This window comes from Macaca thibetana, chromosome 9 (genome assembly GCF_024542745.1).
Source record: "Macaca thibetana thibetana isolate TM-01 chromosome 9, ASM2454274v1, whole genome shotgun sequence".
In the NCBI taxonomy this organism is placed as follows: domain Eukaryota; kingdom Metazoa; phylum Chordata; class Mammalia; order Primates; family Cercopithecidae; genus Macaca; species Macaca thibetana.
Window position 1 is genome coordinate 110,321,728 of NC_065586.1, and position 24,690 is coordinate 110,346,417.

General features: G+C 38.4%; 1 protein-coding gene across 4 annotated transcripts in view; it reads left to right on the top strand.

Annotated features, from left to right (window-relative positions):
- The window catches only part of TDRD1 (tudor domain containing 1), a 54,767-nt gene that overhangs the window by 19,959 nt on the left and 10,118 nt on the right, over positions 1 to 24,690 (top strand). For all 4 annotated transcript variants that reach the window (XM_050803099.1, XM_050803097.1, XM_050803098.1 and 1 more), the window contains exons 5-21: positions 1,951 to 2,056; positions 3,098 to 3,161; positions 3,930 to 4,034; positions 4,260 to 4,439; positions 4,906 to 5,049; positions 5,543 to 5,714; positions 7,060 to 7,146; positions 11,720 to 11,887; positions 11,999 to 12,106; positions 13,009 to 13,179; positions 14,500 to 14,742; positions 15,119 to 15,256; positions 17,921 to 18,031; positions 18,782 to 18,952; positions 20,947 to 21,222; positions 21,750 to 21,869; positions 22,972 to 23,088. In XM_050803099.1, the coding sequence (XP_050659056.1) occupies positions 1,951 to 2,056; positions 3,098 to 3,161; positions 3,930 to 4,034; positions 4,260 to 4,439; positions 4,906 to 5,049; positions 5,543 to 5,714; positions 7,060 to 7,146; positions 11,720 to 11,887; positions 11,999 to 12,106; positions 13,009 to 13,179; positions 14,500 to 14,742; positions 15,119 to 15,256; positions 17,921 to 18,031; positions 18,782 to 18,952; positions 20,947 to 21,222; positions 21,750 to 21,869; positions 22,972 to 23,088 (2,481 nt within the window). The remainder of the gene's footprint in view (positions 1 to 1,950; positions 2,057 to 3,097; positions 3,162 to 3,929; positions 4,035 to 4,259; positions 4,440 to 4,905; positions 5,050 to 5,542; positions 5,715 to 7,059; positions 7,147 to 11,719; positions 11,888 to 11,998; positions 12,107 to 13,008; positions 13,180 to 14,499; positions 14,743 to 15,118; positions 15,257 to 17,920; positions 18,032 to 18,781; positions 18,953 to 20,946; positions 21,223 to 21,749; positions 21,870 to 22,971; positions 23,089 to 24,690) is intronic.

Sequence of the window (24,690 nt, forward strand, 5' to 3'; positions counted from 1 at the left end):
TCTTCACCCATCCCTTCCCATTTTTCCTGCTTCCTCAGTGTACGTTTTCCTCAGTTTTTTTTAGGGGAAGCTCACATGCATTGAAATGTACAGACTTAAATCCTTGTCATAATATAGGATGTTTCTGTCTCCTCAGGAAGTTTTCTCATGTCCCATCCCGGTCCCTACTTCTGAGAAGCAACCATTGGTTTTCTAATCATGAATTAATTTTGCCTGTCATAGAATTTCACATAAGTGGAATCACACAGCATGGACTCTTTAGTATCAAGGTTGTTTCATATACAATAATACTTTTGAGGTTAATCCATGCTGTTCCACGCACCATTATTTTTTGTTTATTGCTGAATAGTGTCATTGTATGGTTATACCATGGTTGAACTGTTCTCCTATTGATGAACGTTTTGGCTGGGTCCAGCTTTTGCCTGTTAGGAATAGAGCTCTCTAAACATTTTTGTACAAGTGTTTGTGTGGACATAACGTTTTCATTTATTGTGGGTGCACAGGTAGACACAATGGCTGAGTCAAAGGGTGGGTGTATGTTTAACTGTATAAGAAGCTACCAAACTATTTCCAAGGTATTGTCCCATTTTCTCTTCCCCCTGGGAGGGAGTTCTGGTTGTTCCACATCCTCGTCCATGTTTGGTGTTTGTGTTTTTATAGCCCTTTTTGTGGATAAGTTGGAATTGTCATATGCCTCTTGAGTTCTAATTTTTCAATATATAAGTCTTACTTGCATGGCATTTACCAGTTTAGAGTTAAATTTGCAGTGCTCTCGTGATCAGTGATCTTGAGCAGTTTTTTCTGTTTATTACTGGCTATTCGGATATGTAACTTTTTTTTTTTTTTAAAGTTTCTTTTAGGGTGGAAGCATTTGAGGCCAGACTGGGTTGGTGGTTACTTCTTTGTTGTGGGGTGTTTTGTTGTTGTTTTTGTTTTTTAGATAACCTGTTTCTTTAGCATGAACACTGATAGAATTTTTTAAAAAATCCTTTATTTCAGAATCTCCCTGGGTTTTTCTAGATACGATTCTCATTGTTTTTTGTTGGTTTTTTCATGATACGCAGCCATTTCAGTCACTGGTACAAGTCTGTTTTCACTACAGGAAAGTTTTGTTTACTTTGCTTGATCTTGCCTCACTGTAACCTCTGCCTCCTGAGTTCAAGTGATTCTCCTGCCTCAGCCTCCCAAGTGCAGATGTGCACCACCACACCTGGCTTATTTTTTTATTTTTGTAGAGACGGTATTTCACCATTGTTGGCCAGGCTGGTCTCAAACTCCTGACTTCAAGTGATCCCCCCCACCTTGGTCTCCCAAAGTGCTGGGATTACAGGCGTGAGCCATAGCACATTTTGCACCATTGCTTGCTGCTTTTTTTTTTTTTTTTTTTTTTTTTTTAAAGACTAGAGTCTCGCTTTGTCACCACCCAGGCTGGAGTACAGTGGTATAATCTCAGCTCACTGCAACCTCTGCCTCCTGGGTTCAAGAGGTTCTCCTGCCTCAGCCTCCCGAATAGCTGGGATTACAGGCGCCTGCCACCGTGCCCGGCTAATTTTTGTATTTTCAGTAGAGACGGGGTTTCACCATGTTGGTCATTCTGGTCTCGAACTCCTGACCTCAAGTGATCTGCCTGCCTCGGCCTCCCAAAGTGCTGGGATTACAGGCGTGAGCCACTGCACCTGGCCGCTTGCTGCTTTTATAACATGTATTTGGAGGTCTATTTTTAGGAAACTCAGTTATGTGTCCCAGTCTGATCTCCCTTTTTTAAATCTTTGTAGGTCTTTTTTCTCTGTATTCTGAGAGTTTAAAAGTATAATCTGAATACCTAATCCTAAATAGCACAATTCTCTTCAGATAGTCTTCTTGCCATGGTTAATAGAATATTTGATCAAGTGTGGACCTTGAGAATGTCTTGATCTTCATCTGAACTATTTTGTGGGTGGTGTTCTCTAGGATCGCTGAGGTGCTCTCAGTGCAAGCAGACCTACTATTGCTCCACAGCATGTCAGAGAAGAGACTGGTCTGCACACAGCATCGTGTGCAAGCCTGTTCAGCCAAAGTAAGGATTTATGGTCTTTTTATTCATTATGGATTGTGCATAAGGTCTTTTTCTGATACAATAAGCATCCAATAGTTCAGCAGACCACAACCAAGTAGAAGTTACTTTTTATTAAGCTCTATAACAAAAGTGTACAAATCTGAAGTGAAAAGCTCTATGAACTTAATTTTCATGTGTATTATTTTACTGGGTAGTACATGTGAAGATTTGTAACCTTCAAAGAGTTTTTCTTTAATGTTTAGAGCTTTAGAATGCCTTACTTTAATCATGTACTTTCCTGGATCTTAGTAAGTTTGGAACTCTTACATGCCTCTTGAGTTGTGTTTTTATTTGTAAATATATAAATTGTACTTACATGGCATTTACCAGTTTACAAAACAGTTTCACATATGACCTCAAAATTCTGTGTAAGTAATGTAGGGAATTATCTCTGGTTTTTGGTTTTTTTTTTTTTTTGGAGACAGAGTCTTGCTCTCTCGCCCAGGCTGTAGTGCAATGGTATGATGTGGGCTCACTGCAAGCTCAGCCTCCTGGGTTCACGCCATTCTCCTGCCTCAGCCTCCCGAGTAGCTGGGACTACAGGCACCCGCCACCATGTCTGGCTAATTTTTTGTATTTTTAGTAGAGAAGGGGTTTCGCCATGTTAGCCAGGATGGTCTCGATCTCCTGACCTGGTGATCCACCCACCTCAGCCTCCCAGAGTGCTGGGATTACAGGCATGAGCCGCCACACCCAGCCGGGAATTATCCCCATTTTACAGATAAGAAAACTGAGGCTTGAAGATATTCTCTCACTCTCACTCTCAGTCTCAGTCTCCGTCTCATTAGGTGGCTTTTGGAAGAAGCACACCTATGCACACACAGGGTGTGGACCACTATGTAGCCAGCAGTGGGGAGTTTGACTTTACCACTGTGATTCTGGAAGAAGCTGTTTTGCTCTTTCAGGATTTTGTTCGTTGAGAATTTACCATAATTGTGATTGATAGCACCTATGTTAATTGCCTCTACACTATAAATATTGTAATCTGTTGCTTTATTGCAGTTTCCACAAACTTGAAGATAATAAATCATCTATTGAAACAAAGGATGTGGAGGTAAATAATAAGGTATGGTATACTTTGTCTTTAAATTTTGAATGACTCCTCTTTATTGAATTAAGAGGATGTGAGATAAATAGTTTGGGCTTATTTCTGCATTTTATCAATATTTAAAAGTAAGTTTCCTATTTAAATATGTACACCATAGTGATACGATCAGGGGTTTTTGAAAATTACTTCATCTTTTTTTCTAAAAGGATGTGGTAGTATCTCAGCGTAAAATCATGTGGATTAAAGAGTCCCTTTAGCCTCTGCGGGCACAGGTTTTAGCTTTATGTGCTGTACTCTAATAGGGCCTAGTTATCTAAGGAGGCTTTCTGATAGCAGTTCCTCATTTAGACAACAACATGGGCTGAATTATTTGTAATCTGAAAAACATCCGTCACGTCCAACTCATATTTATGAATAATTTTTAGCTTTCTTTAGCTGCTTCTAGCATCTACTTTAAAAAAGGTGACTTCAAGTATTCATTCTTACAGAAAGCATTAACAAGTGCAGATTTAAAATAGTAACCTCCACCACCACACTTTCATTTTTTAAAATAAAGTCAACCTTCTCTTCACCCGCATGGCCTTATTCTTGGGTTATCCCCAGTGCTGTGCACACTGCCTGTGGACAGTGGGTTTTAGTGACTCTTGGAGGCCTTCCCTATTTCTGTATTCTTTTATTCAAGCTGAAGAGTCAGGACATTGTGGTTGCGGTTCCGGTGTGTAGTGGCCATAGAATCATTGAAACGTGCTTTTAAGTAACTCGCTTCTGTGGTATTTTTCAAACCAGAGTGACTGTCCACTTGGAGTTACTAAGGAAATAGCCATTTGGGCTGAGAGAATAATGTTTTCTGATTTGAGAAGTCTACAACTCAAGAAAACCATGGAAATAAAGGTATTTGTTGTTCTTCAATCTCCACAGACAGATCCAGAGAACTGTATTTATTCTCTTGTTTCCTACTTGAGTTCATGCGGTAGCTGCAAAACATATCTGATTAAACTAATAAACATTGCAAAAACTGTGATGCTGTTTGTATTTTAGTTACAAAGCGTTAAGAAATTGATGTTTCCTTTTGTGCCTTAGGAATTATTCCTCTTTTTTTTTTTTTTTCTTTGAAAGGGTACAGTTACCGAATTCAAACACCCAGGGGACTTCTATGTGCAGTTATATTCTTCAGAAGTTTTAGAATACATGAACCAACTCTCTGCCAGCTTAAAAGAAACATATGCAAATATGCATGAAAAAGACTATATTCCTGTTAAGGGGGAAGTTTGTATTGCCAAGTACACTGTTGATCAGGTAACCTGTAATGAAATGAATTATTGAAAACGTTTGAGCTAACTTTGGTAGTATGAACTGAACACCAGAGCTTTTAATGATGCATGGCAAGGCTTAAAACCAGCCTCTGATCACTCTGATCCTCTTCAGTATCCCATGCCCTGTTCAGCTTGCTTCTTCCCTGTCTTACCCCTCTCCAACTCTGTTTACGGGTTCCTGAATTGCTGCTTGTAGCCGAATGGCTGGCTAGTCTTAGAGCTTGTGTTTTATTTGAGTAGCTGAGACATTAGTGTGTGATAGTCTCATGGGATAGAAATAGCTTTGGAATAGTTGTGTATATTATTAATAACATGTCCTAAGTAGACAATTTTAGGGATTTCTTTGCAAGATTCTTAGAAAATTAAGTTGGCTTTTTGCATGTTCTATAGATCGATTGAGGGTTTTTAAAATCTAAGATTGTGAAATGCTGTTTATATTTCACTTTCAGACCTGGAACAGAGTGATCATACAAAACGTTGATGTGCAGCAAAAGAAGGCACATGTCTTATATATCGATTATGGAAACGAAGAAATAATTCCATTAAACAGAATTTACCACCTCAACAGGAACATTGACTTGTTTCCTCCTTGTGTGAGTCTCTTTTCCTTTCTAGATATTTAATAGTGTCCCAAAGGAGCTGTTTTCAACGTTTTGATGGGCACAGTGTTATTTCTGTGTTATTGTACCTGTACTATGTAAATGAACACTCATTGGCTATCTTGACCTTATTTAAGTACTGCCCAAGGTGAGAAACTAACATTTTTAGGCACATCTTTTCAATTTGCTCTTCAAAATAATCATTTCTGTATTTATTATAGTATCTGAAAGTGGTCTTAATTTATGTATACTTGAAGGATAATTATTCTTTCACGAAGTTCTTAAGTTTCAAGTACCAAAAGTAAGCATTATGAATACAGTACTAGCAGAGGCTAATAATAATTATACATAAAATTGTCTGTCTGATTAGTACTTGAAGATTTGTGATAAGTTTTCAGCATGAGATACATTCTTTTATATACAAATAATTAGAAAAAATCATTTTTAAATGGCAATTTTTGTAAGTAACCTGCATACAAATTTTCAGGCCATAAAGTGCTTTGTAGCCAATGTTATCCCAGCAGAAGGGAATTGGAGCAATGATTGTATCAAAGCTACTAAACCACTGTTAATGGAGCAGTACTGCTCCATAAAGATTGTCGACATCTTGGAAGAGGAAGTGGTTACCTTTGCTGTAGAAGTTGAGCTGCCAAATTCAGGTACGATCTTTTTAAATTGAGTACTTAATAGGAAAAGTAGTTTCCACCTGTTACTCAGAAGAAACAGAAACATCAAGTGAGGCCAGGTAAACTGCCCTCTGGCGTCATTCAGATTGTGACTGAACCCATTCTTGAAATTGGCAGTTCGTCAAAGACGTGGCACAAATTCATAGAATTAGGTGGCTGGCTAGATTTAGACTTCATGTGAGCATAACTATTATCCCATTAATAGAGCCATTATAATATCACTCCTGAATGTTGGCCCCTTTGTTGAGAAAATTCCTGAAGTTCTCCGAATTCATTCGTCCTTATCAGTGCTTTTTCTTGGAGTAACCTTCACAGAACTGCCTTTGGCTAGTACACAGTAGCTAAGCTGTGGAAATGGAAATGCTTTAGAATTCTCTTCTTCCCTTCTGGCCTTTCACCTGTTTGATAAATGACTTCTCGCCGTGTGATGGGTGCCTCCCAGTTTCCAGGGTATCACCCCTCTGCTTTCAGAGATCTGGCATCATGGCTGAATTGGTAGAAAATCAACTAATCTCTTGTGAAATTAAGTAAAAAACCTGTTGTTTGCTGTGTTTCATGTTATGATATCAGCTTTTGGATATTATTTCAGGGAACTTGAAGTTTGGGTCCATGCTGACCCTTGTTTCAACCATACTTATGTCTTAAATTTATTTCCCATGAACAGTGGTCATTCTAAGCATGTTCGTGAGATGGGAAAAGAATCTTTCGTGTTCTTCAGGATTTCAAAGTGAAACCTTTTCGTTAAAATTTCTGTCAAATAGAGGGTAGAAGACTGGTTACCAGAGGCCAGGAACGGTAGTCGAGGGCTGGGAGTAGGTGGGGATGGTTAATGGGTACAAAAAAAAAAAAAAGTTAAAAAGACTGTATAAGACCTACTATTCAGTAGCACAATAGCGTGACTGTAGTCAATAATAATTGTACGTTTTAAAGTAACAGACTGTAATTGGATGGTTTGTAACTCAAAGGATGCTTGAGAGGATGGTCACCTCCTCCTCTAGTGTGTTTACTTCACATGGCATGCCTGTGCCAAAACATCTCATGTAACCTATAAATATGTACACCTACTGTGTACCCACAAACATTTAAAAAATTACATTTTAGAGAAAAAATTCTGTCAGGTGACTATGGTAATTTTGCCTCAGTTTTTCAGGCTGGGTATTACCATAGCTTGCCCATAGGAATTGAACTGGCAAAACAAGTCAGCCTATTAATAGCTATGAACGTGGGTCGTATGATTGACTTGTTTCTTCTTTATGCTTTTCCCATAATTCTTTGTATAGTTTCTCAATGGAGGCATATTTTCTTACTCACTTTTTAGGAAAACTTTTAGACCATGTGCTTATAGAAATGGGATATGGCTTGAAACCCAACGGACAAGATTCTAAGAAGGAAAATGCAGATCAAAGTGAGTATAGATTGATAATGAGCAGTATGGAAGCTTCAGTTATTGAAACCGTCTACCTATTAAACAAAGGCACAACTTTATCACTGTTAAGACTTGTTAACGATAAACATTCTATGAAAGATTTAAATATGCTGTTTTATATTTAGCATATCATTTCTTTTTTTTTTTTTTTTTTTTTTGAGACGGAGTCTGGCTCTGTCACCCAGGCTGGAGTGCAGTGGCGCGATCTCGGCTCACTGCAAGCTCCGCCTCCCGGGTTTACGCCATTCTCCTGCCTCAGCCTCCCGAGTAGCTGGGACTATAGGCGCCCGCCACCTCGCCCGGCTAGTTTTTTGTATTTTTTAGTAGAGACGGGGTTTCACCATGTTAGCCAGGATGGTCTCAATCTCCGGACCTCGTGATCCGCCCGTCTCGGCCTCCCAAAGTGCTGGGATTACAGGCTTGAGCCACCGCGCCCGGCCTAGCATATCATTTCTAATCTCAATCTTTCCTGCCTGTTCTCCTCTTCTATTTTGCACACGAATCCGTAACATGGTAATATCAGAGATTATGACGTATTAAATATTATAACACTTTAGAGTAAGGGCTTTTTTTTTTTTGAGATGGAGTTTCACTCTTGTCCAGGCTGGAGTGCAATGGCATGGTCTCAGCTCACTGTAACCTCCACGTCCCTGGTTCACGTGATTCTCCTGCCTCAGCCTCCGGAGAAGATGGGATTACAGACAGGCGCCTGCCACCACACCCAGCTAATTTTTTGTATTTTCAGTAGAGACAGGGTTTCACCATGTTGGCCAGGCTGGTCTTGAACTCCTGACCTTAGAGCAGTTCATTGGCCTCAGCCTCCCAAAGTGCTCACTCCTTACAGGCGTGAGCCACCACGCCCTTCCAAGTTAGGGCTTTTTAGCTCACATTTTCTTAGTTTGTTTTCCTTCCTTCTTGGGCATTCCGCCAGTAATTAATAGGGCTGTAAAATTATTTTCCAGCAGGACGGTGTTTCTGATTTTTTTTTACTTCTGTAAAAACTTGTGTGTGTGGTTTATTTAGATTAACAAGAGAACCAAGAAATTCTGCTTTTAGTGTTTTATTTCCTCACTGCCTAGTCACCTGTGTTAGTATTGTCTTTTTGATCCTTTACTTTGCTCCTGTACTGATTGCTTTAGGAGTAGATATAATTCATTGCCTCTTGCTCATTCATTCAGAGGTGATTGCTAGATTGACAGTGCCATGGTTGGCCACATCCTATCACATGAGCACACTTGAATCATCCTTAAATCTGCCTCCTCCTTACCTCCCATCCTTTGCCCTATCTGATTGGTTGCCAAGTCTTTATTGATTCTTCTTCCCAAGTATCCCTTGTATATGTCTTTTTTTATTTCTCCACTACCATTTTCTTAGCTCAGGAATCCTCATCATTCATGGACAATTGAAATAATTTTCTGATGTCATAGTTTATCCTCCCTATCTCTATTCTTAGAGTACTTGCCTATGTGATATGCCTGAGACACAAATCTTGGTGGAACAGCTCTGATGAAAAGCTTTCAGTTCCTTGTCATTTGGTGGAGGAAACCAGAAGAGTTAGTGGTCTTGAGGTAGTCATGGTTGAAACCGTAAGTTCTGGTGCAATAGAGTGAGGAAGAGTAATGAGGAAGAGGAACCTGGGGCCACCTGCAATGTGGAGTGAGGAGCTGTAATGGGAAAGGTGGGGACAGAATGGGAAGAACCTTGCCAGAGCAACAGAGGGTAAATGCTTCCAGGAGGGGGAGTCATCAGTAATATCAGATGCTATGAAGGTGTCCAATGGAGGCAACAAGAAATCCACTGAGCAATATCTTCTTCACTAAGGCACTATGAAGGTACCTTCATGAAGGCTAAGACCAGTACAGACAAGCAGAAGAAATTATGTGGGATAGAGAAATTAGGTGTGATAGAGAAAGTGCAGGGTGCAACGGAAGCAGGTGGGAGGGTACCTAAGACTTGGAATGAAGCCATCTGGAAGTGATGCCACACGGAGCAGGAAATAACCAGGTGCTGTGGGTGGGGAGTATGTTGCACGAAAAGGAACATGTGTTAAGGCCTAGAGATGGGAAAAAGCATGATCAGGCCTGAGAAACTGAAAAATAAGTACGGCTAGATTTGGCCACTGTTGAAGAGGTGTATGTAGGATGGGGAAAGTATAGGTTGAGAGGTAAGCTAGAGCTGATCATTAAAGGTCGCAGGAGCTATGTTAAAGGGGTTGGACACGATTCTGAAGCCAACATAGAGAATGAAGGCTTGAGACACCTCTGTATTCAGCTTTTTGGATTCAAGTAATGTTGGTGGGTATGGGAGAATCAGATTTGGAAGTCAGAAAAGATGAGATATGGGATATTAAGAGTTCCCATTAAACCACCTTCTTAAAAATTTAGCTGTGCCTCTGCCACAGAATTAAATCAGTCCTCCTGTCCTGCCCCTTTTTGGCCTAGCCTGGCTGAAAGCCATTACAACTTGGTCTCTAATGTCAGCGTACGGAGCCAGCGACATCACCATGCTTTTGTCCTCTCTCCTCCTACTGTGATCCTAAGCCCAGCTGCAGTCAGCCTGGCATTATGATTTTGCACCCTCTTGTGATATTTGTCACACTGTAGCTCCTGATTGAACATCTTCTGTCTCCTACAAGATTTAGAATATCTAGATGCAAAGACTGTGACCTTTTACTTAACTACTTCTCCCCATTGCTGAGTATGGCATCTGACATACATTAGATGCTTAAGATACAATTTTTTTTTTTTTTGAGACGGAGTCTTGCTCTGTCACCAGGCTGGAGTGCAGTGCTGGCGCACCCTCTGCCTCCTGGGTTCAAGTGATACTCCTGCTTCAGCCTCCCGAGTCGCTGGGACTAGTAGGTGGGAGGTGTGCGCCACCATGCCCAGCTAAATTTTTAGTATTTTTAGTAGAGACGATGTTTCACCATGTTGGACAGCGTAGTCTCCATCTCCTGACCTCATGATCTGCCCACCTCGGCCTCCCAAAGTGTTGGGATTACAGGCTTGAGCCATGCCTGGCCAGATACAATTTTTAAAAGCTGACACAGTGGGTCTCTTCTCTAGTTCCAGCTACTCAGGAGGCTGAGGTGGGAGGAGGGCTTGGAGACCAGGAGTTTGAGGCCCCCAGTGTGCTATGATTGTACCTGTTAATAGCCATCACACACCAGCCTGGGCAACATAGCAAGACTCTGTCTCTTAAACAATAACTCATGGAGGATCTTATGATGGACTCATGCAGCTGAAACGAACTGTCCAGATCTCCCACTCCACCTATGTACACATGAAGAAACAGAAGCTGACTGGTCCAGTGGGTTACCTTAAGCCCAGAGATGGAGAACCAGAATCTTGCCCCCTTACTCTAGTTTAGTGCTCTTTTCACCATTATGCATACTGTGCTGTGAAACAACAGGACAATTGTTCATTTTCCTTGCTATTAAGTTTTTCTCTTGTCTTCTCCCTTATTTATGTTGTGATTTCTTTTGGAAACATTTTAAGAAATGGTTTTTAATTTGAGCCTCTTACCTTTTACACTTGAGATCATTAAATTTACTTTGGCTACTGTTTAGAGCCAATGGTCCATTTCAGTGGGATTTCTAACATCAAGAATCCATTGTAGTACATTCTGAGAGGTCATTCCTAGATAGCAAATTCCCTCCACTTTTTGTGGTGTATCCCAGCCTCCCCTTGGTCTTCAGAGTCAACCTATAGGTTAATGGTGAGAACCATTTCCTTTAATAAGTCTATAATCTAGATAATTATTTTCTCATATTTCTGTGTTTAAAACAATGAAGTCAGCCTTAGTTTTATGTGAATGGTATCTTATCCTTTAGTTCCTTAAAGCAGTAGTGGTTTTTGTCTTCTAGGATTCTGATTTGTTGTCGTAATGTCTCTAAATCTTGATGCTAAAAATATATTGCTTGAATAGTTGAAATTTTATAAACCATATACTTTTTTCATTTCTGTGAGTTTTCTCTTCTGAGTTATTTTTCATTGTGCTTTTGAAGCCTTTCCTTCTTAAACTCTTAGGTTAGCCCTAATTATTTTTCTCTTGACTTGTTACTTATGTTGCTTTTATCTTTTTTGAACTGTTGAATGCATTTTAAATTTCTAACAATTTTATCCTAATAAATTGTTCCCTATGGGGTTTATCATTTTCACTTAGAGTGAGTAGTAGGTCCTAATGTAATCTGATGTGTTTCTACTTGAGTATAATGAGAGGGTATCTATTCCAAATTGCATTTTCTTGAACTCTTTTAGGGACTATAAAGAGTGTATTATAGAGCATTTTAATTGGATCTGAACTTGTCTTTTATAAGTCGCTGATTTTCTATCTTGGACCAGTCTAGCTTTTGGTGACATTGAAGACTGCCCTTATAAACATTTATTATTGGGAAGAAGAACCACTATGACCTCTCAGACTGCCATCTTCCAGGAACCTTGCAGTCGTGGTCGTACTCTTTTTAAAATGATTAAAGCATGCATAATTTTTTTTTTTTTTTTTACTTTGGATGAAAACAAAATGCCTTACTTTTCCGTTTTCTTCTGATAAGGTGATCCTGAAGATGTTGGAAAAATGACAACTGAAAACAAAATTGTCGTAGACAAAAGTGACCTGATCCCGAAAGTGTTAACTTTGAATGTGGGTGATAAGTTTTGTGGTGTGGTCGCCCACATTCAAACACCGGAAGACTTCTTTTGTCAGCAACTGCAAAGTGGCCGTAAGTCAATTTTCTTGATTTGCTCTATCAAGCTAAAGTACTTCGAGAGATGACATGTAGAAATAATGTATAGATGCGTGTTTTTTTTTTAAATGTCATCTTTATCTTCAGGAAAGCTTGCTGAACTTCAGGCATCGCTTAGCAAGTACTGTGGTCAGTTGCCTCCACGCTCTGATTTTTATCCAGCCATTGGTGATATATGTTGTGCTCAGTTCTCAGGTAAGGAAAGAGTATTACTGATTTTTAAAATTCATTTTTATTTATTTTTTACTTACAATTGAGTAAAAACTGTTGAAACAGAGAGTCTTTGGTTTGCACTGATGGCTGGACTTAAAGTTTGAATATTACAGTGAACCAATCATGTTTTTAAATAGATCAAATTAAACTGGTTGAAAGGAGTGTGGTCTAACCTGGGTAAGGGCAGAGGGCCTGTGTGTGTCAAGGAGGTGGAGATATAAAGGAGGTATTTTGGGTTATTTTGTCAGCCTTTTGGTTTTTGGGGACTGGTGAAGATAATTCTGTTTAAGCTAATAGGTGGATGTGGAACCTCCCAGGTTCATATCTTCACCGGTTTTATTGAAATAGCAAGAGGGCCTGGAAGTGTGGAGCTGTCATGGTGCAGCCTTTGGATGGCACATGGCCTGCCTTGTGATAACCAGGTTCTGTTACTCTCTGCCAAAGAGAGGCCCAGTGGCCTCATGGAAGGGGAGATGCAGTAATCCTTCAGTAAACTCATTACTTGGTTAGTGGAGTCTGGTTGACCCATGTTTGCCAGGTGTTTTAAAACTAGTCTTGCTGTTGAATGCTTCATGTATTGAGACCTTGTGATTCACATGATCAGGTTATGTTCTCTGTCCTAATGAGCTAACTACTGGAGAGACAAGACATGTAAACTAATAATGACAGCATAAGACATAATTACTGTAGTAAGCTATTAATAAAGGTTACGTTTTAGGAGTTGAAGGCTTCTGATAAGCAAAATTAGTAAACATACTGTTCTATAAGCTTGATATCTATCAAAGAAAAATCTATAAATGACCATCTCTAATTTGAGGAGGAAAGGTTTTTGTTTACATCTGCAGTGGAAAAATCATTTGAGATTGAGTCTCTCCTTTTTTCAGAGGATGATCAGTGGTACCGTGCCTCCGTTCTGGCTTACGCTTCTGAAGAATCTGTACTGGTCGGATATGTAGATTATGGAAACTTTGAAATCCTTAGTTTGATGAGACTTTGTCCCATAATCCCAAAGTTGTTGGAATTGCCAATGCAAGCTGTAAAGTGTGTGCTAGCAGGTATGAAATTTTTATAGCCTCCATATTCTTTAAAAATTCTTAAGATGAAGAAACATGAAAACATGAAGAGAGAAATGAAATAGGGAAAAGCTGGCTCTCAAAACAACATGATCAGATGCTTAAAAGTTACTGTATATGTCATTTATCCCACTAGGATCAGAGATTTCGTTCCATGTCAGTCAGTTGGCTTCATTCAAACATACCATAATTTAGAAAGAATATCCTATCTCAGAAGGGTATTATTATTACATCTGCAGCATATCCAAGATCTTTTCCTTAGGCTATGTTGCAAAATGTAGTTATATCCCAAAATACTTCCTTAGGCTACATTCCCACAAGTGGAACAAGTCAGTCAGTCTCCTTCTTTTCATGTTTGTAATACACGTTGTACATTTTCTTCCAGAAAGGGTTGACCTAGTTTACATACCCAGCAAAAAAGTATGAGAGAGTCCGTTCTCGTACACATTGGTGCATCAAAGGGATGCTTCCATATTATTTCATCCTGGCCAATTTTGATAAGCTAAAGGTGAAATCATTTCAATTCACCTTATTACTAGTGAGGCTAAACATTTTTTTTGTAAGTTACTTGGCCCTTGCATTTCATAAACTGACTGAAGCATAACTCCTGGATTGCTGATTTGTAAGTGCCCTTTCAGGGTCGAGTTGTAAGTGCCACCAGTGTTTCGTATGTTTATGAGGGACCAGTACTTCTTCAGAGATGGTTTCATACTTTTGTTTGTGGCTTTATTTTATTGGGCTATAATTTACCTACCTACCATAGTGTTCACTTTAGATGTTAACTATACAATTCAATAATTCTCAGTAAATTTACTGAGTTGTACAGACATCACCATAATCTGATTTAGAACGTTTCCATCAGCCCGGTATGGTCTCTCGTGCCTATTTATAGTTAGTCCTTGCTCTGCAGGTAATAACTAATCTAATTTCTGGCTCTGTAGATTTGTGTTTCTGGACATTGTATATCAATGGAATTAACGTGGTTTTTGTTTTACATATTATAGAAGCTTTTTACAAGCTTTTTCTTTTTCTTTTTTTTTCTTGGTAGAGATGTGAGTCTGGCCATGTTGCACAGGCTGGTCTCAAATCTGCCTCGGCCTCCCGGAGTGCTGGAATGAGCCATTGCACACCAGCAGGCCTTTTCTTTGTTAATTATGTGTTCATTTTTATGTTCCTCTTAAGTGACACGTTTCCTTTCCAGTGTTTGCCATAGGTTTCTTAAGTTTAACGTGGGGAAGTTAGGAGCTAAATTTCTAAGTGCTTTAAGAATAATTGTAACATTCATTCAAAATTCTTTGTTAGGAGTAAAGCCATCATTAGGAATTTGGACTCCAGAAGCTATTTGTCTCATGAAAAAACTTGTGCAGAACAAAATAATCACAGTGAAAGTGGTGGACAAGTTGGAAAACAGTTCCCTGGTGGAGCTTATTGATAAATCCGAGACGCCTCATGTCAGTGTTAGCAGAGTTCTCATAGATGCAGGCTTTGCTGTGGGAGAACAGAGGATGGTGACAGATAAACCCAGTGACGTGAAAGAAGACAGTGGTAAGTCAGATGTTTACTGGATAATGCCTGTTCTGGAGTTCAGACGGTTCTATAGTTTTTTGTACTTATAAAAAGAATTTATGTTGAAAGCCTTTCATCTTTTTAAATCAAGCATTCATCTAAGTACCTGTAAGAATGTTTGAAAAATAAAATTTTATGGTGAGTTTTATAGGTTGTCAGCAGCTGATGATCAGAAATGTAAATCTGAAATCACTTAGATAATTAATTGTAAGACTGACTTTAAGGTTAGTTTTCCTATAAAGTCACTTAAAAAGTCAGTGGAAATTCAGTTCTTCAAAAGCGAATTCCTCAGCCACCCCAACCTTGCTACATCCTTCCTCCACTATGTCCATTTAATGTTTAATTATTTTCACAGTTCCCTTGGGTGTGGAAGGAAAAGTAGATCCATTGGAGTGGACATGGGTTGAGCTTGCTGTTGACCAAACAGTAGATGTTGTGGTCTGTGTGATATATAGTCCTGGAGAATTTTATTGCCATGTGCTTAAAGAGGATGGTAAGTTGACCCTTGTCATTTGTTTCTTTTTACAAATACATTGGCATAGATAATAACTTCACAGGAGTTTGTTACTGAGTAATAAAAGTACCTCTTTCCAAGCAGGGCCAAGTGGGTATTTGTATTTCCAAGAAAGATTTGGTTATACGTAGTTAGCTTTTGTTCTCTTTTAAGCCACTATTTCTGTTTTCAACAATGCCTCTTTATATTTAAACCAGTTTACATGTCATACAGTATCTCCTAAATTCATTTACAGAAATTAATTCGGCCTAGTATAGTGGCTCACTCCTATAATCCCAACACTGGGAGACTGAGGCAAGAGGATGGCGAGGCCAAGAACTCAAGGGTGCAGTGAGCCTTGATCATACCAGTGCACTCCAGCCTGGGCAGCAGAGCTAGACCCTGTCTCTGGAAAACAAAAACAAAAAAAAAAAACAAATTTAACTTGTATTGAAGTATTAATGTAACATATAGATAAATGTGTATATAGGAGTACAACATAATGAATTATCACAATCTCCACACACTTATATAACCAGCCTCTAAGTCAAGCAATAAAACATTACCAGTATCTCAGAAGTTTCCCTCCTATCCCCTCCCATCATTACTTCTTCTTTCTTTTTTTTTTTGAGATGGAGTCTCGCTGTGTTGCTCAGGCCTGAGTGCAGTGGGGCAATCTCGGCTCACTGCAACCTCCGCCTCCCAGGTTCAAGTAATTCTCCTGCCTCAGCCTCCTGAGTAGCTGGGACCATAGGAGCGTGCCACCACACCCAAGTATTTTTTTTTTTCTTTTGTATTTTTGGCACCTATTTTTATAGGTGATTATACAAACATAATCTAAAAAGTCTAAAGATGAAGAAGGAAACATGAAAACATGTTTCAAAAGTTACAAAAGTGTATATAGTGGAAAGTAAGTTTCGTGGTTCCTCTTCTCAATTTTCCAAATATTTTTTTCAGAGATACTCTATACATATGCTTGTATGAGTACATATAATCCTTTTCTATATCTATAAATAGTATAAAATGGTAAGTTTTGCATTTTTTCTTCCACTACATTTTGGATATCAGGTCACATACTGTTTAGTCTCTTTTTAAATAAGTTTTTATTTTGGAATAATTTTAGGTTTACAGAAAATCACAAAGATGGTACATAGAGTTCCTGTATGTCCCTCACCCAGCTTCTCCTGAGTTAGCATGTGATCATGGCACATTTGTTGCAACGAAGAGACCAACAGTGGTATATTGCTATTAACTGAACTCCAAACTTTATTTGGTTTTTGCTAGATTTTCCACTAGTGTCCTTTTTCTGTTCAGGAGCCACTCTGTGATACCACATTGCTGTTTAGTCTCTCTTCTTTTTCATGGCTACATGATACTCCACTGAGTCGGTTTATCCTAATTTAATTAACCTAAGTTAACATCTAGTTGCTGCATATCCTCACAAACATTGTGTGTTTTCTTTTTTGCTTGAGCCATTCTGGTGAGCATCATTGATCTTAACTTTTCCAAATCTTGGTTTTTCTTTGTTAAATAAGGACATTAAACTAGATAATAAGGACATTAAACTAGATAATAAGGACATTAAACTAGAGATAGGGTCCTGTCTCACCCCATAGTTGTGAGATTTAACCTAAGTGTGGATAAATACTACTTAGTGTGGATAAATACACACTAGTAAGTGTGGATAAGTACAGAATTAGTGGTTTCCAAGCTTTTATTACTAAAACAAATCCTTGTACTGTGATTTTTACTTTAGGAGTAGATCCCTGGGACAAGTTGCTGAAACTGTAACTAGAGTATTAGGTCAAAGGAATATGTGTGTTTGTGCTTTTGAGAGCTAGTGTTCTTCAGAGGCCAGGCAAACAATCCCCCAGCAGCAGTGTATCATTGTCTATCGCGTGTCCTTAAACTGTATTTAGGCTAATCTGAAAGGCGAAACTTCTGAAACATTAGAATTTGTTTTCCATTTTAGTAAGTGAGCCTTTGTTACATACATAAAAGGCATTTGCTTTATTTTACTACTACTAAGTGATTCAGATCCCTTCTGCATTCAGAAGCTCTCCGTGGTCTGCATTTTGCAGGGACAGCTCCAATGTCACTCTCCAGTGGCCACTTTTCCACTTCTGTGCTTCGCTAGCCTGCTGCCCACTTTTGGTTGCCTAATTTCATAATTCTGTCCTTTGTCTGACAGCCATGTCTTCCTTCTGGAAATACCCTCTCCTGCAAATGTGGTGTACTTCGAATTTCTTTATGAAACCTCCAGCATGCAGAGCTCATGAGCTCTGACTTCTTACACGTTACCTGTGCCATCCATTTAGTGATTATAGTCACTTTCAGGACAGCTTTTATGTAGCGTCTGTATGGGCTTGTATGCTGTTTTCTTATCTCTCTGCAAAGTTAATGCTTGAGTGTACTGATGATCATGCTCTAATTGTTTCTTTTTGCTCAGTAAATCGTTGGTGTTGGGTTTATTGAGAGTATTAACTAAGTAACTTATTTGCCCAATGGTTTTTTAATAAGGAAAAGCATTGGGTAGACTTAATAGTAGTTCGGGGCGGTACCTGTGATTTTTATGATCATGACATTTTCTGACTTTAAAGGAAAATCTGTGTTATTTTTTAATATGTTCTTAATTTTTTAATCCTATATGTATTTTATTTTCAGATTTAAAGAAACTGAATGATTTGAACAAGTCATTAGCAGAACATTGCCAGCAGAAGTTACCTAATGGTTTCAAGGCAGAGATAGGACAACCTTGTTGTGCTTTTTTTGCCGGTAAGTTGCAGTTGATGTAATCTTGACTTTTAGAACCTTACATTTCTTAACATTCAACTCTTATTTTTAGTGCACATTTTCTTAATGTTTAAGCAAATGTTTTTCATGGCCAAGACTAAATGAATGCTTACGATGTCATGTGTTTTTCCTTCTCTTTGTAACAAGGAATCTCCAAGTGATGCTTTGTTGCCTAAACTTCATTAAACATTATTTTAATGCTTTTCTTTCCAGAATTTCTGGTAATATTAAAATAAGTTAGCTCATGGAAGAGTTGTTCACTGCAGGGTGTTTCCTGTCACTCTAAGTGTTTAGAGTATTTTGGAAATCTATTTGAGACATCTTCATTACAATAATTTTTTTACTATTTAGTACTTATTTTACCACATAACAAGTAAAATAATCTGAGCCATTAGTGCTAAGAGTATTACGCATCTCCAAAACTGACAAGTATATTCAAGTCTTACCTTCACCTTCACATTCTGTTTATTGGATAGGTTGTGAATGAAATCTTTAATTCATATCAAATGTAAAAGTATGGTACTACACATTTTGGCGATAGTCTAAAAATAGATTTTGAGAATTCTTTCATTCTAGAGATTTTGGAATTTTGAAAAATGAAAGGCATGATTTGGGGAAGTAAGCAAATTTATTACCTGCTTTTAGACAAAGGGTGGCTTTTTTTCAAGATAGGTATTTCAAGTGCCAATAGAAAGGAAATGTTCCATGTCACAAACTGTGTGTTAAACCTAGGTGATGGTAATTGGTATCGTGCTTTAGTCAAGGAAATCTTACCAAATGGAAATGTTAAAGTACATTTTGTGGATTATGGAAACATCGAAGAAGTTACTGCAGATGAACTCCGAATGATATCATCAACATTTTTAAACCTCCCCTTTCAGGGGATACGGTGCCGGTTAGCAGGTATGGTATACCATAAGAAACTTTCTCAACTACTTTCTAATACTTGCGGCATATAATGTAAGTGTTAATATCTACAATGTTAACATTTTATGTGAGTTAGAAGATCCTGCTTCATATTATTATAAAACTTAGAAATTTATTTACCATATTGGCCAAAACGTCCAGTGTTGTCAGAGTAGGGAAGCAGCTGCTTTCCTGACCATGGGAATAAAAACTCCTTGATCCTCTGGAAGGCATTGGCAGGATTCCTTAAGAACCTCCAGTGTTCATACCTTCTGATTTAGTAATTTTCCTCCTAGTAATTTTTCCCGGAGAAATCCAGGAATTGCACAGAGTAAGTTACAAAAATAATGATTACACTGCTGTTAATAATGACAGAATAACATAAATAGTCAATAATAGCGGATTGGGTAAATGATCCATAAAATGAATAATGATAGTACTTATTTCGTAGGGTTGTTGGGAGGATTAAATGAAGGCTTAGGACAGGGTCTGGCACCCAAAGTTCTGCCTGTTTAACTCTCTATTGCACAGTCATTATGGATGATGTTAAATATGTGTTATTGATAAGAATTGTTCATGATTTAAGTGAAGAAAACAGGTTATCAAAGAGTGTTGTGATGAAGACAACAGACTTCAGAGCCAACCGCTGCTTGCTGTCTATGAGATGTTTAGACAAATTATTTAAACTTGCTGTGCTTCTGTTTCCTTATCTGGAAGTTATTCCTACCTTCCTCAATGAGTTGTTAAGAGAAAAATATAAAGCACTTAACAGTGCTTGGCATTATACCTATAGTAGCAGTTATTATAAAAACTTTATAATAGAATATATGAGAGAGTATGTGTATATGTGCATGTGTGTATTTTGGACATCTGCACATAAAAAGTATGGGTGGTTGGATTCCAAAATGTGAACAGTGGTAAAGTCAGGCAGCACAGATGGATTTATTTCTTCTGCTAATCTGTTTCTATTTATTTCACAATATGTTTCAGATTATTGGGTTTTTTTTTCTTTTTTTCTTTTTTTTTTTTTTTTGTGATAAGGTTTCACTCTTGTTACCCAGGCTGGAGTGCAATGGCACAATCTTGGCTCACTGCAACCTCTGCCTCCCGGGTTCAAGCGGTTCTCCTACGTCATCAGCCTCCTGAGTAGCTGGGATTACAGGCATGTGCCACCACGCCCCACTAATTTTTTGTATTTTTAGTAGAGACGGGGTTTCTCCATGTTGGTCAGGCTGGTCTTGAAATCCTGACCTCAGGTGATCCGCCTGCCTCCACCTCCCAAAGTGCTGGGATTACAGGCATGAGTCACTGTGCCTGGCCCAGATTATTGTTCTTAATTACCATATTTTATTCCAGCGCTGCTTAAATTATGGCCTCCAAACCAGCAACATCAACATGGGAACTTGTTAATAACTGCAGATTCTCAGCCCCCACCCTAGATCAGACCTACAAAAATTAGAAACTCTGGGTAGGGCCCCACAGTCTGTGTTTTAACAAGGCCTCTGGATGATTGAGATACGTGTTCATGTTTGAAAATCGCTGCTAAGAAAACAAGGGTGTAAGCCAAAGTTATCCAAGAAAAATAATTTTTGCTTACATAATGAAAAACATTTTGATGTTACTAGAAAACTGTCCACAAAAGTGGCAGTATATCAGCTGACATCTTCTACCAGCATAATGGTTAACTCAGAACATGATGGTGAATTCTAAAACAGTACTCCTTTTTCTATTGGAAAATGCCAGGTAAAGATACGTTAGCAGAGAAAGTAAGGAAAGATCCTGAGCCTCCTAAAACCCTAGAGTGTATTAGTAAATGCATTATCCGTAAGTCAGGCATGCAAGATGTAGGTGTGTAATTGAATATTGAAGATACTCAGGTTTGCTGACCTGAAAGTAAACTTGGCAAAGACCTGGTCCTGGGTACGGGTACTACTAAAGCAAAACTGAAGCTTGTGCATAGGATTCTTTTTACTGCTGTCCTTATTTTCCAGATATACAGTCTAGAAACAAACATTGGTCTGAAGAAGCCATAACAAGATTCCAGATGTGTGTTGCTGGGGTAAAATTGCAAGCCAGAGTGGTTGAAGTCACTGAAAATGGGACAGGAGTTGAACTCACTGATCTTTCCAGTCGTTATCCCAGAATAATCAGTGATGTTCTGATTGATGAACATCTGGTTTTAAAATCTGCTTCACCACATAAAGACTTACCAGATGACAGACTTGTTAATAAACATGAACTTCAAGTTCGTATACAGGGACTTCAAGGTAACGTTTTAAAACCATTTTATTTGTTTAAATTTGTTATTCTTTGCTCTCAGAGACTGAAAATTATTCCGTCATAAATGACAATTTTCCTGTAGAGATAGGCTTTACGGACATAGATTAGTAGGTTAATATTAATTATATTATTGAAAGATAATTATTTTATTGAACAAACATTCATTTCAATGTAATTATCAGATAAACATATATTATACAGAGATAATCTCCCTTAGAAGCTTGAGTAAATTGTAAGAATTAAGTATTTGACAGAGATGGAAATATAGAGAAATACACTACAGGAGTGTAATAGTTCAAGGATTTCATTGTAGACTGAACTTTTTTGTACTGCCCACACAATCCCTCAAATGGAATAGATTGTTTTGTGAAAATACAGATTTTTATTTTGGGGATTTGGAAATGTTGATAATCAATTGATGAACAAATGATTGAATTAAATATGTTACTGAGGAAAACAACAGTACATTTTTTTTTTATTCCATGTGTGAGACCTGTGTTTTGTATGCTTCCAGCTACCGCTTCAGCTGAGCAATGGAAGACGATAGAATTGCCAGTTAATAAAACTGTGCAAGCAAATGTATTAGAAATCATAAGCCCAAACTTGTTTTATGCTCTACCAAACGGGATGCCAGGTAAGAAACCAAAATTTGAGAAATATTTACGCTCGTCTTTTAAACTGTAAAATGGAAGTGCCGGTCTTGAATTCCTTAGGAAATGAAGGGGAGAAGAGGCTCACTGTTTTAAGGAAGAACTGATCATAACACTTAAGGCCAATTTAGTTACGAAACACAAGTGGGAACTTGAAGGGAAGCCCTACTACAGTCAGCACCTGCCTGCCCAGTGGCCTGGTCTACAGCTTTTTATAACAAAAGTGTCCTTAATTACTGTATAATTTCTTGTTTAAAAACACGTTCTCTATATTGAATCATATTTAGTGCTTTAGATATATCGAAAGACTTTGTAATCCATTCGTAATCATAGCTTTACTACACCTTAGAGACTTAGAGAAATGTTTCATAGTAGAACGAATCTTGAAGAAAAGTAGCACATAAAAATTTATTTTTAATTTTCTTTTGTTCTTTCGTGAAAGTTACAATTAAGGAATCCCTTAAATGTATATGACTTTATCCTTGTAGTATCTGAAGATGCAAGTTGAGTGCTTTTTAGAATAATTTGCAGGCACTTTTAAAGCTGAAAAAAATGAACCTTTTGTTTCAAATTTTCAAAGTTAGAACTGTGGTAATGCCAATAACTGCTCTTAAATGTATCTCTAATACTACAAAATGATCTTTATTCTGTGTACCAAAAAGCAGGAGCTTAGGGTTGATTCTGACAACATGTGGTATGATGAATTGGAAATGCTATTGAGGATAGTTTTATTAAGTATAGCACTCACTGTGAAAAGTACACTAAACAATTGTAAAAATACAACTTAGTAAGTTTTCACAGAGTGAACAAACCAGTATAACCACCCTGATCAAGCAATTGATCCACCGGAGGCTTCCTCCCTGCCCCCTCCCAGTATTGATTGCGTACCTTCTGCAAATGGCAACCAATAGTGGGTATATTTATTTTCAAATATAATGTATATTTTATATACGTGCGTATATTTTCAGTATGCATATTTTAATACACAAAGGGTTTTTAAATTGATTAGACTTGCCATTCTTTTGTATACTGTTAATAGTAGCATTTGAAATTTTCTTCACAAAAGATTGCTTTTGTATATTTTAGAAAATCAGGAAAAGCTGTGCATATTGACAGCTGAATTATTAGAATACTGCAATGCTCCGAAAAGTCGACCACCCTATAGACCAAGAATTGGAGATGCATGCTGTGCCAAATACACAAGTAAGGTTGTTTTAGGGAAAATATTAGAGGAAAGGTATTTAGTCTGTTTTCTTTTACATGATACTATGTAGATTTTGGTATTTTAGCTGCTTATTTCATTTGGTTTAGGGAGAGAAATTAAGGAAGGCAGTCATGTGGATTTAATTCATATATTGGTCATTCAGCTTTTCGATTCTATATAGATTATTTTTAGGCAAGGATATAGGTAGATTTCTACAAATCTGTCAGTACTTACAGATAACCAGCTCGAGATAACCACACTTCTAATGGATCAGTCACGTTACACTTATTTATGGAGGGGTTGCAAAGAATTCATAGGGTTCCATACGTGAATGTACTAAAAGAAGGATGAAATGCTTCAGGGAGTCAGGCTCATTGATGAGGGTATACTTTGAGCATTCTCTGTTTTAATATCTCTTTTTAATAAATTTCCTATGCTAATATAAATAACACTTGGATTTGCTTCTGGGATCAAGGTTAAGTGGAGCGGAGCCAGGTTACAGTGCTGCTTCATGGTCCGCACTCAGGTCCAATTGGCAGGCCTGTTACTGGGGGTCATGGATAAGTATGGCTCCTGCCAGTCCCTGGGCAGAGGTGGCTGGTGGCAGGATGGCAGCCACATGGGGCAAGAGCTGAGATCAGTTGGGGACAGGGCTGCTTCCAGTCAGTAGCTAGGAACAGGGTCTTGAAAGTCTGCCACTGGGGCATGGGCCTGCCTTCTCAAAGAGCCTTCCTCAATCTTGGGCTCCAATGGCGTTTCAGAACCCCCATCTGTATCCCAAACCTCTCACAAAGGCATTTTTGTGGTTAGATGGGCATCAAATTGCTTTTGTTCAGGGTGCACAAGTTGGGGACCTTCAAATTTCATGGTCTTGCAGATATCACGCATAGTTTTGTTTTTCTTTTGTATGAGAACTGGATCTACACTTTCCCTTTCTTCCCAGGATAAATAATAATTTTTGGTTCTGTAAGTATTCTGCCTTACTGCATTAGGACTGCATGAGCACTGTTCACAGCTGAGCTGTGCAGTGTATTACAGTTACATTCTCGTTTGCCACTTTTGTTGTTAGTGTTCTATAGACTTTCACTAATTATTTCTAGTGCTCTGCATTAGTGCAAATTCCTGCAAAGAACACAACATGTACTTTATCAACTATTACCATATTGGAGGCATCTTCAGCCTTCCAGTCTGCTTCTGCACAGGCTGCTTGTCCTCCAGACCTGAGCTGTTATCCTGGGTTTTTCCTCACCATGCTGAGATCGTTTCAGCCCTGACCCCCTTATTTCCTGGATGGTGCTTCTGCCCCCCACACCATGTTAGCTAGATTTCTTCCTCCCTCCTCCCACTTTGTTTTTTGGATCCTCGGCTTCCCTTTTGATTTACTCTAGTATTTGGGCGGATCCTGTCCTCCAGAAGCTGAGAAAAGGTGCATGTAAGACATTTTCTGTTACCTCCTATGTTTGAAAAAGTCTTTAGCCTAATCATTAATCGATAGGTTGCCTGGATATAGAATTCTAGATTGGAAATGGTTTTTCCCTTACAACTGTGAAGGCACTGCTTTTATTGTGTTTTAGCTGTTGGTGTTTCTGGTCAAAAGATCA